This window comes from Prosopis cineraria, unplaced genomic scaffold, assembly GCF_029017545.1.
Source record: "Prosopis cineraria cultivar Desert tree isolate PC_DT_omini unplaced genomic scaffold, ASM2901754v1 PC9, whole genome shotgun sequence".
Taxonomy (NCBI): Eukaryota; Viridiplantae; Streptophyta; class Magnoliopsida; order Fabales; family Fabaceae; genus Prosopis; species Prosopis cineraria.
In genome coordinates this window covers 1,616,065-1,627,385 of record NW_026555340.1, presented here as the reverse complement: position 1 = coordinate 1,627,385, position 11,321 = coordinate 1,616,065, and the positions used below count along the sequence as shown (strand labels likewise).

The 11,321-nt window shown below is 30.4% G+C and overlaps 1 protein-coding gene across 4 annotated transcripts; it reads left to right on the top strand.

The window, feature by feature from the left end:
- The first annotated feature begins 3,347 nt into the window (after nt 1-3,347).
- LOC129320133 (uncharacterized) lies at nt 3,348-10,684 on the top strand. 4 transcript variants are annotated; one of them, XM_054965350.1, is made up of 3 exons: nt 3,348-3,510; nt 3,882-5,130; nt 5,496-5,704. In XM_054965350.1, the coding sequence occupies exon 2, from the start codon at nt 4,254-4,256 to the stop codon at nt 4,848-4,850; it is 597 nt and encodes a 198-aa protein (XP_054821325.1). In that variant the 5' UTR covers nt 3,348-3,510; nt 3,882-4,253; the 3' UTR covers nt 4,851-5,130; nt 5,496-5,704. The 4 variants fall into 4 exon arrangements, with proteins under 4 accessions (XP_054821325.1, XP_054821322.1, XP_054821324.1 ...); XM_054965347.1 differs by having other exon boundaries at nt 3,595-5,130; XM_054965349.1 differs by lacking the exon at nt 5,496-5,704 and adding an exon at nt 10,173-10,684 and having other exon boundaries at nt 3,348-5,130.
- Nucleotides 10,685-11,321: the final 637 nt, after the last annotated feature.

The following is an 11,321-nucleotide window of genomic DNA, read 5'->3' as shown; positions in this document are numbered from 1 at the left end:
ATAACACATAAGCACAAATGAGAAAACAAACTATATATTAATGGAAGGGCAATTGTGCTAAAAAATAATTCAAGAGATTGCTTCGCTTAAGAGCTTAAGATACCCAACAATCCTAAAAAATAAGTATAACATAAAGACTTATAGTGTAATGATATTATACCTATTAAGTTTAAAACTTTCAAAGTGTATTCAAACTTGTATGAATGTAATAATTTTTTTAAAGCTCTTCTTCGATTATCCTTCTCTTTATGTTCTTTCATCTTGAGTGTGGTATGCATATTAATGATAACTTTGATTTCTTCTTCTTCATGCTCACTCTTTTCTTTATTTTGAACAATCTTAAATGATATGTCATGAATAAAATGGTTAGTTCAATTATCAGCACGCATATATTCAAGTTACGAATGATGATACTATGAACACTCTTAAATATAAAATCAATTTAAAATAAGAAAAAATATAATAGTATAAAATAACTTTGATGAACACAAATCATTTTTTCCAATGTCATGTAATATGGACCAATATAAATAAAAATACTTTAAAGCACTCGTTCCACAGTTATGGTTAACTATTATATATATATAAATAATTAGGTATAAGTATAGTTAATCATTTATATTTGTCATCATCAAAACTAAAACTAAACATAATGTCATAAGTTATTATGTCCAACAACCTCCCCTTTTTAATGACAACAAATCACTTATGAAAAATATTCTTATTTGATAGAAAATAAGTGTTTAGCAAATCATATTTTTCATGATAACTTATTACATATTACCATTCTAATTAGAAATCAACTTGTTAACTATAAAGACTTTGAAGAATATATATACGTGTATTTAGAAAATCCTTTTGAGAAAAGATTGTTTTTATCAAAATTTCTTTCAAAATTGATCTTCTAAGAACTCTTAAAATGACTCAAAAATTTCCTTAAAAGGCACTCAACAAAGTAATATATGAAAATTATTCACATATAATCACTTTTATATATTCATTATTTTTATTGCTTTACATCTTGTGTGGCTTGTATGCCTACAATAAGTGCTTTTATTTCAATCCTAAATATGATATATTTTCATAAAAACTTTGTCATTAATCAAAATGCATCATATATATAATATCTTGCATGTGCGCGCACATATACATATATAAAAGTTATCAAATAGATCTTCATATGCCATGAGAAAAACAATTTTAATATTAAATATGTTTTCAAATTTCAAATATGCATATGCATTGGAAGAGAAAAATAACTTACTCATTTTTGTGAGTATTTACATATCATCAAGGCTTGCTTCAATATGCAAATACAATAACAATTGAATATTTGGTTGTAATACTTTGTAAATAAATTTTTTTAAACCAGCATAATCATTCTTTGATATTTTCTTTCAAAATTAAATTGGCATTCCTCAAGTTTAATAAACAATAGGCATTGTGTTTATATGGTTGTAGGCCATTTTTTTAAACACAAAATCTATTGATTATAATATTCAAGATTATAGAAAAATAATCTCTTAAACTTGATAATTTTTCATGAAACATTAGCCTTCAATGCTATGGTAGTTGAGATAATTAAATTAATAATCAAGATGCCCATCAAAATTTCACAAAGTTTATATACAAATCATTAGGTTTCAATGCTATGGTAGTTGAGATAATTAAATTAATAATCAAGATGCCCATCAAAATTTCACAAAGTTTATATACAAATCATTAGGTTTATAATATTATTCTTTCACATAATAGTTATAATAAAAACAGAGATGGCTTCTTACCATATAACAACAAAATCAACTATTATTTTTAGCCATATAATCATAAATAAATCAAATGTGGCTTTTGGCTATTTAATCATAAAATCACAAATAATATTTGGCTATATAATGACAAAATTACAAAAAGGATTTTGGCCTTTCAATAATAAAATTAAATATGACTTCTAATCATGTGATAATAAAATTAAATATAGCTTCTAGCTATATAATAATAAAGTTAAATATGACTTTTGGTCATATAATTTATCATGATCATAAATTGATCATTTATAAAATAAAATAATATGACTATTAATAATTTTATTGTAAGAGTATTAAAAAGAACAAATAAAAGGAAATAAAATATATATATATAGACACACACAAACCCCCCCACACACACATAACCATTTTGGCCAAAAAAAATTGTGTCTATAATAAATATAAACAAGAAGGAAATATCAACGGATAATGTATCTATTGCAATTTTGTAAACGTTGCTTTATATTATGTGTATATATATATATATATATATATATATGAAATTACGGAGAATTGTTAACAAAAAAAAAAAAAAAAAACGGAGAACAACACGACCCACATGGATATAAATAAGACGTTGGTAATCTCAAATTATACAATGATAGATAGGAAATTGAGATATGATTATCACAGATAAAGTAAATAAATTGAGATATACTAGTTACGATTCTTGATCAGTTATAAAATTTTTGAATAAATAAAAATAATATTTAAATATAGATATTTTTATGATTTACTTTTTTAAAAATTATATATGTAGATAGATAAATAAATTATATGTGTAAATAATAAATTAAAAAGAAGAAATTGAATGCACATATGATAAATAAATAATTGAATATAGATATCTTCAGAATTTATATTATATTATGTAGATATATAATTTTAAGATCCAGTTTTAAGTTTTGTGAATATTTTTAGAATTTATTTTATATTTTATTTGGATAACTTTAGTATTCATAATAATAAATAAATAACTTTATGATTTACTTTATATTCTATGTGAATATCTTTGAAATTCACCTTATATTTTTTATATGAATAACTTTATGATTCTCTGCAATGTGATAGAGATTTATTTAGTATTCAACGAAGCATACCTCCATCTTTATTAAAGGTTCATGGCATGAGTGTTAATATCTAATCTAATAATTATAAGGTTACTTATATAGTGATGTTAAATTAAGAAAAGGAGAGAAGAGAAAAAATTATATTAAAAGAATAATAGAATAGAGAATTTTATTATTTTAATGTGTAAAATATAATTGATGTATTTTCTACTTATAAACATAAATATATTAATTAAAATAAATAAAATATATAAGATAATAATAATTAAAAAATATTATAATAATAAAAAAGTTAAAGAATGTAAAATAATTGACAGTTACGTAATATCTTAATATTTACAACAAATTCTCCAAATTTAGAAGATCTGGACTGTCTATTAAATATTGAATTGATCGAAGGACACTGATAATTTAATAAATTTATAAAATTGGGATTTATAATATAAAATTCTTCTTCTTTCTGCTTCGGGAATCCTCAAATTTTGTTAAGCAAGGCCGAAGAGAGCAAAGAAGTCGATTGTGTTTTGTTCCTTTCCTTCCCATCGTCGGAAACAGATCGTAGGTAGCAGAGAGCCAGAGATCGCCGTTTTGACGCAACAGATCTACTATCAGTCACCTTGGTTCTCTTCATTTCGGTAAAATTTTCTTCTGTTGCTTTGATTCAATTCCAATCAAGGTTTGGGATTTTCTTGAATTGATGTGTTTCTATATATATGTAGTTGTTGTGAATCCGTATTGGAACATTGGGGTTGTTCAATGGGAGCTTTGATTTTGTGAATCCGTATTTAAACCCTGAAAATTTTATACCACCATTCAACAATTTCTTCCTCCAAAGACCTAAATTAGCACCAACAGAGATGAAGGTTGTTGGACTGTGAAATTTCTTTCTCTGAATTAACCTAGGGCCAAGAGAGAGGACATATTTTTGGACGTTAGCAAAAAACTGACCTTCGAACATCCAAGAAATGGAAAGCGAGATATAATACTGTTTCTTTCTTGCCAGCAGCGGCTTCCGCTCGATCTCTGGTTTTCGCTTCGGATGCTGTAAGTTTATTGTTACACGCATCCTATTCATGAATCAATCAATCCAGAATCGGACGGGACTCATGGGACCTCATTTTTCTCTTCAAGGATTCATGCAGTCTCGATTTCTAAGTATGCATTTTTTTTACTTCCTAACTCGGAGTTTAATGGTCTCATATAGATTATCTTTGACACCGAAGACACGACACAACTGTGATTTGGCTTAAAATTAGTCCCAGTCGTCTTCACCTTCAACATTTGAAGCTCATATTCTCCGTTTTCTTGTTCATGCATTCTGAAAATCAAGGAAAATTGCATCCATTAAGACAGCAAGATCGTGAATTTATTAAGGAAAATGAGTAGGAGGCTGGTTTTAAAGCATTCATTTGCTCTTGTGGGCATGCTAGTGTGTGTTAGTTGCCTTTTGATTGTGATCGGTACTGTTCTTAAGCTTCCAGAGGCGTCACCTAAAAATAGGGAAATGGGGATTTACCATCCAGCATTCAAATCCAGGAAAGTGCCTCAGAATTTCAAATTAGGTAAATTTGGAGAAATGATGGTTGAAATGTTGCCTCAAGATCTTGCCTTTACAATTTTTATTCCTTCAGAGGAAGCTTTCAAGCGTGATTTACATTTATCTGTGAATGACAGCTTGGTACCGGAGAAATTTAACGATACCTATGCAATTCTCACTCGCATAATGGGATTTTCAGCTGTCCCTCGGGAGCTATCTTCAGTTGATTTGGCTTTTGATGAGCTAGTGTCCTATGATTCTCTATCAGGGTTCCAATTATACATTGCGAAAGCCAAAGATAGAATGCTAGTTGTGAACAGGATTCGATCGGAAATAATGGATGTTAGGAAAAGGAAGATTGTTGTGCATATTATGAACGGTGTTATTATGGATTCTGATTTTGAGCAATCTGTTATATCTGATGATACTGAGGAATGAAGAGGGTTGAGTGTTTGTTGCTTTGGATCTATACTTGTCCAACTAAGCCTACCATAAATAAGGTTAATTCAATTTGAGCATTGAACATACACTCAATTCGTGGAATGGTGGCTTCTAATCTCCTTTGAGTCTGAGTTGAGTGATCTCCTTTGTCTGATTCAGAGTGATCTCATTTGAGTTCGTCTTTGTCTCTTCAACTTTGCATGTGGGCTCGCGTGGCCTTTTCACTTGAACTTATAGTTCATCTTCGACTTTGCACTTCCAGACTTCACACTTCCAGGTATTATTATCAAATCTCAGCGCTTGAATGCTTAGTTTACTGCAAGTCTCCTGGCTGGTTATACTGAATGCTTAGTTTGAAATTTGATTATAGTTAGTTTGATGACTAACCTGCATACTCTGCCTACTGGCTGGTTATACTGAATAATTAAAAATATGTAGTTGTATTGAATCTCTTCGCTGAACTCTGGCTTGTTGATGTCGAATTCATGAATTGAATCTGTTTTATCTGGTAGGATTAATTATATTTTTTAGGATGGCTTCTGCTAGTGGTAAAGATAATCAAACTAGTTATATTTTCTCATTTACTGTCTATATCTTAATTTTTAAATTAATATCTTTCGTTTTATTTTTTGCTTGTGGTAGATGAAGTTGCGGAAAAGCTTCTCAAATCAATTTTATTGCAGAAAACATATTGCTCCCAACATCATTATTGATTAGGATAATCTACTTTGTATGAAGATCCTTTAAATGTCTGTTGAGTAAATTTTCTCTGAAGTTAGAAGATCTGAATCGTTTATTGATTGAAGGGCACAGATGATGCCATGCAATTAAAAAAATTGGGATTTATAAAATTTCTTCTCATCCTGATCTAAAAATTCTTGTGTGTTTAAAAAATAAAATGCTGAACTTATCATGGAACTCAATAGTCAAAGCTTTATATTCAGTATATATACGTACGTACGTACATACATACATCACAACTTGGAGGTTGAAGCAATCAACAAATTCAAGCATGTGCTTTTTTTGTGGGTTCATCGATTGTTATATTCAGTATCCTTGACATAAAACCGAGCGACCTCAGAGTAATCGGCCACGGAACAGTTAGTGTGGGATCCAACGATTTGAGGACCTTGAATCTTTTTGGCAGGGAGATGTTAGTGCGTGTGTGTGTATTCACAACACTAACCATGAGAGCCTCAGCAAAATTCCTTGGACTGCGAATGGATTAAAAATTTCTATCATCAGTTCCGTTAAAGGTTAAATGACAGCTTTTCAAGGAACTTGTGTGTGTGTGTGTGTGTGTTTAGAGAGAGAGAGAGAGTGTGTGTGTGTGTGTGTTAAAATACAGTTCAATAGTCTAAATGAATCAGTTGCATTGGTTCGATGTGATTTTGACACTCCAAGGACCTAGACCCACTCGTACAAATCATCGCATTCCATGAATTATGCATACATCGTCGGAGTCAATTAACATTCCTAATTCTCAACCAATCATTTACACTCATTGTCACATTCATCTATTCCAGTCAATATATTTTCTGGCCTCAACACAAGCACTCATCGTCGCATTCATCTATTCCAGTCAATATATTTTCTAGCCTCAACGTAAGCCCTCACGAGCTCAATTCCCAAAATGGGTAGATGTGTATACATCCAATCATAATCTAAAATACATGTAAAATACGTAACTGTCCCCTAGTTGGCAATATTTACTAATCCTCCACACAATATGCATATAGTTATAATTAATGGCTACCCTCGAGTTCTTTCCCTTGCTGCTTACCAAATCTTCATCGGAAAATAATACGGCTATATGCTGGAATTACATCAAACTCCTGTTAGAAAGAATGGTGAACATGGCTGTTATGTAACACTGGAGCCACTCTCAAGTGTTGACAATGCTATGTTGTTTATTTTTACCACTTTCTTCTTCTAGGATAAACTCCCACCAATTTCATTTTAAGATTATGCCATCATGTTCACATATCCAATCACACGTGTGCACACAGAGAGAGAGAGAGAGAGATGTTTATATATATATATATATATATATATATGTATTCACATTGCCATTAAAATCATGCTTTTCAATCATTATACTCATTGATTTCACAAACAAATGTATATTTGTCAAATCACATTTTATATTCCCCAAATCATTCACGTAGTGGTTACAACATTTTTTCTAAAACATAAAAATAGTATTTTTCATCCATATATTAACATATATTTCATATTTTCACATAACTGAAAATGTTTAGAAAAGCATATGAGGGAATTTAAATTTCTTGTTACCTCCATTGCTTGACTTATCAAAAGGGGCACTAATTGTCAATCCACTAACCATAATCATAATTTCCCTCCCACCCAACTCACTCAAAAATCCTGAAAATTCATTTTTACTATATAAATTTGATTTATTCGTTGGTTTTGTTAACCTCATCAGACTTCAATGATGCCTAACTAAACCCATTTTACAATCACTTAACCTTCACATTATCAATTTCCTAGATAGAGTTTGGTCAATCAACAAACCTAGACACATTATTATTCTAAAATCCTAACCATAGGTTAAAAACTTAAACAACATATTTGGGGAATTGAGGTCTCATAGCTCTTAGGGACATTCTCTCTATTACTTTCATAGCTCCTACAAATATCAACATATGCTGTGATAATTGAGGTCTTTATTTTGTTCTGTATTGCCTTATTTCTATGTCTCATGAAGAGATGTAGTACAAAAATTTTCTTCTCGAACAGTCATTCATCAAGAAATGTGATGTCTTTGAATTCAAATTCATTCACAATTACAACTTTGTTTTCACTTATGAAAACATAACCCTTTGATTGCATAGAGTATTTAATAAAGATAAATTTCTTCCCTTATGAAATTTGTTTTCCATATTGGTTGGAATTATCATGAACATATGCTGCTAACACATAATCTGAGGATACTCACATTTGATTTGCATTTTTTTTTTCAAAACATAAAAGATGTGGATGTGACTAACTTTGAGGCCACATGGTTGAGTCTAACAGCGGCTATTAGTAAGCCATTATTGATTTAACCATGTCATAAGTATTTTATTTTAGCGACTTCACACTATTGTAAAGTGCCTGGGATATTTAACAACTTAATTATCCCTATTTTTTTTTCCACAAAGCTATTTCCTTTGATTAAACAAATATTCATGACCTCAATCAGTTAGCAAACATTCTAAAAGTTTAACTATTTGATCGTTTGATTTTGTACCTCACTTAGGTACCATCTAAAGCACCTAAAAGATTCAGCTTTGTGAAATCACGTATACATGACCATATCACAAATAATTATTGGTTAATTACCAAACTTGTGATTTGCCCTCACACTCATACATCACATAAACTAAAATGGAAGAATTATAATCAATACTTACTTTAGTTCCCTTATCTGAAAGGTTTTCTCGTTGCTTTATTAGCTAGATAGTTCTTGCATAAGGACATTTTCATATTAGAAATTAAGCCTAGCATTTCTGATTTAGCTAGTTATACTCATTATTTTCTAATTTACATGTCTTAGTCTAACATGTCAATTACTTACATTAATATTAGAGTTAAAACGATCATAAAGACATTATAGAGAGTTTTGATCTTTTTCACCATGCAAAGAAAATTCCTAGATTTTTGCTTTGTTGCCAATATAAAGTCACTTGCTTTTAATTTAGTAACCTACAGTACTCTGTGAGGGATTCTCAATCTCTGTTCATTTTTGTCATTGGGGCTTGAGTCTACAATTCAAGAAGAATAAACATATTCTATTAGAAAAATAGTATTAATCACATTTGAAAATATGTGAATTGCCTCAATTCACTAGTACCTTATCTTGCCTATTTTTCTCAAGACAATTCTTTGCAAAGGCCCATTTTCTGGCAGGTGTAGCATTTGACTAGCTTAGGTCAGCTTTCTTCTTGCCTTTTTTCTTGAATGACTTCTTATCATGCTTGAAATTTGAGCAATTCTTCTTATCCTTCTTATGAAATTTCTTGCCCTTGTGGAACTCAAGATGGGTGTTGAAAGGATTGACTTCCTTAATTAGTTATACATGCTTGTTTAGAGGATTTATAAACCTCAAGACATTTGTCTCCAAACTCCAAATGCTTTGCTACATTGTCAAAAGTGACTATGTTCTTCTTATGAGTCAAATTTACTTCCACTTGTACCTAGCAAGAAGGGAGAGGTTTTATAACAGCCTAAACTTACCATTCATTGGAAAATACATGCTTTGTTTTATAACCAATAGTTTAGGATACTGAGTGTTCTTTAGAGAATACTTTAGATGCAAAAATACACATTTACCCAACAAAGAAAGAAATAGACATGGGTGATTTTGATATCTTTTCCTATCCTTGAGAGGAAAAAAATAACAACCCAAATGTAAATATATTCAAATGGAAAAATGGCAACAATAAGTATTCGTATACTTTAGTTAAAAATTTACATGAAAAAAAACTTGAAAACCATTATTTAAATAAAATAAAAGTAGATAATCCTATCAAACAATTAATGACAAGCATTTACTTTCATACCTTATGGTATGTAGTTGATTTGATTTTTGTCTTTTAACATCAAACCCTCTAAGCAGTGGTGCTATTGTCGTCACTTTTGTCATTTATCTACATCAAATTTCATGGACAATTTCTTGCAAGAAGCCAGAGAAAATAAAATTTGATATGAAAATTGATTTGCGAGTCTGTTGCTCAATATATCTCGGCTAATTTTATACGTGAATGATTAGGTTTGGTAGAGAAAGCAATTGATGACCAAAACAATGAACTATCAAAATAATGTGCTCTCAAACCATGTGCTTTGAGAATTTTAAAACGATGAGCTCTCAAATCTTGGGCTTTGAGAATTTCATCGAACGACTCAAAATTTTTATGATGGATGGTCTTGTTTCATTGATATGTCATTTACATAAATAAATAGAATTAAATGTACAATTTCATTATACTTGAGGATTTTGTCCCAAGCTTAGAGATGATATGTAAAGTACATGTATTTGTTATATTTCTTAAATGATTAGGAAAGTATTAGATAATAATTAAAGTTATTGTTAGCATTAGTTTCTAACTAATTTTATAACTTTCTGTAACATCTTAGCTTACTATGCATGCTTTTGTCTTATGCGCGCGCGCGCGTACTTTTGTACTTTATGGAAGTAATATCAATTAGATCATTCATACACTTTTGTCTTCTTCCTTCTCTCTGTTTACTTTTCCCTGAATCACTTTAAGGTATCAGAGCAACTCTGATCTCTGACCCATGTCGACATCTTCTCAGTCTATCACTTTTGCTGGTTCGTCTGGTTCTCTCAAGAAGGATGTTGTCACATTACTCATCTCGTCTCCGTCAAACTTGGCGAGAGCAACTAGTTGATCTGGAAACACCAAATTGTTTATGCTATATGAGGTCATGAACTTGAGAAGTTATATTAACAGATCAGCATAGCAACCAGTCAAATAACTGGTGAGCGATAATGCGGATGGATTCACTGTTAATCTTGAGTTTCATCTTTGGCAAAAACTGTTAACTCTGTACATCTCAAGTCAAATGAATAAATAAAGTAATGTATGCGTACCTTAAGAATTCATAAGCGCTTGAGAAATCTCGATTATCTCAAGTGTAGATAGGTGCACAACCCACAGGTCTCCAGAGTTTTCAAAGAATTCAGAGATTATAGAGTAGAAGAAAAAAAAATTGAGTCGTGTATTTTCAGTTATCGACTAATCAACTTATATTGATCAGATTTGTAATCGCCTTATTAAATAATTAAATAATTATATTATCTATTATCTCTGACTCAGTCAGTTAAAGAGATAGGAAATAACCGACGGCTACTGTGTTGTGGGTTGGGTCTCTATTCATTGGGCTTACTTATGTGGTCTACTTATCACGATCCACACAAGATCATAAGGACTAATTTGCTTGGGCTCATTAATTAATGTTGATTATAATAAAATTCCAACAATCTCCCACCTGGATTGTATTAATTAAGTAAGTTGTATAAATAAACCACAAACAAAATTTAGAAAATAAAACTCCACAAAATCACTGGATCCTATGGGAAAAATAAGTGATATGATGTCTCATAATCTGAATAAAATATGAAATTTTATTTCAAATACAGCTCAGTAAGATAACAACATAAATCACTAATTCCTATGGGGAAACAAGTGACATGCATAGCGTATCACAATAAGATCATTGAATCTATGAGGATACAAATGATATAGATGTATCTAACTAAACTGAACATAACTCAAAGAAGAAAACAAAAGCCCAAAGAGAAATTGTAACATAAAGGGTTTTCAAACTCCTACTAAACCAGGACATCAAAAGAATTCACAATACTCATACAAGTTACATGATTTTGAAAAACTTTTACAGGTAAGCCCTTAGTAAATGGATCTGCAAACATCTGTGTGCCAG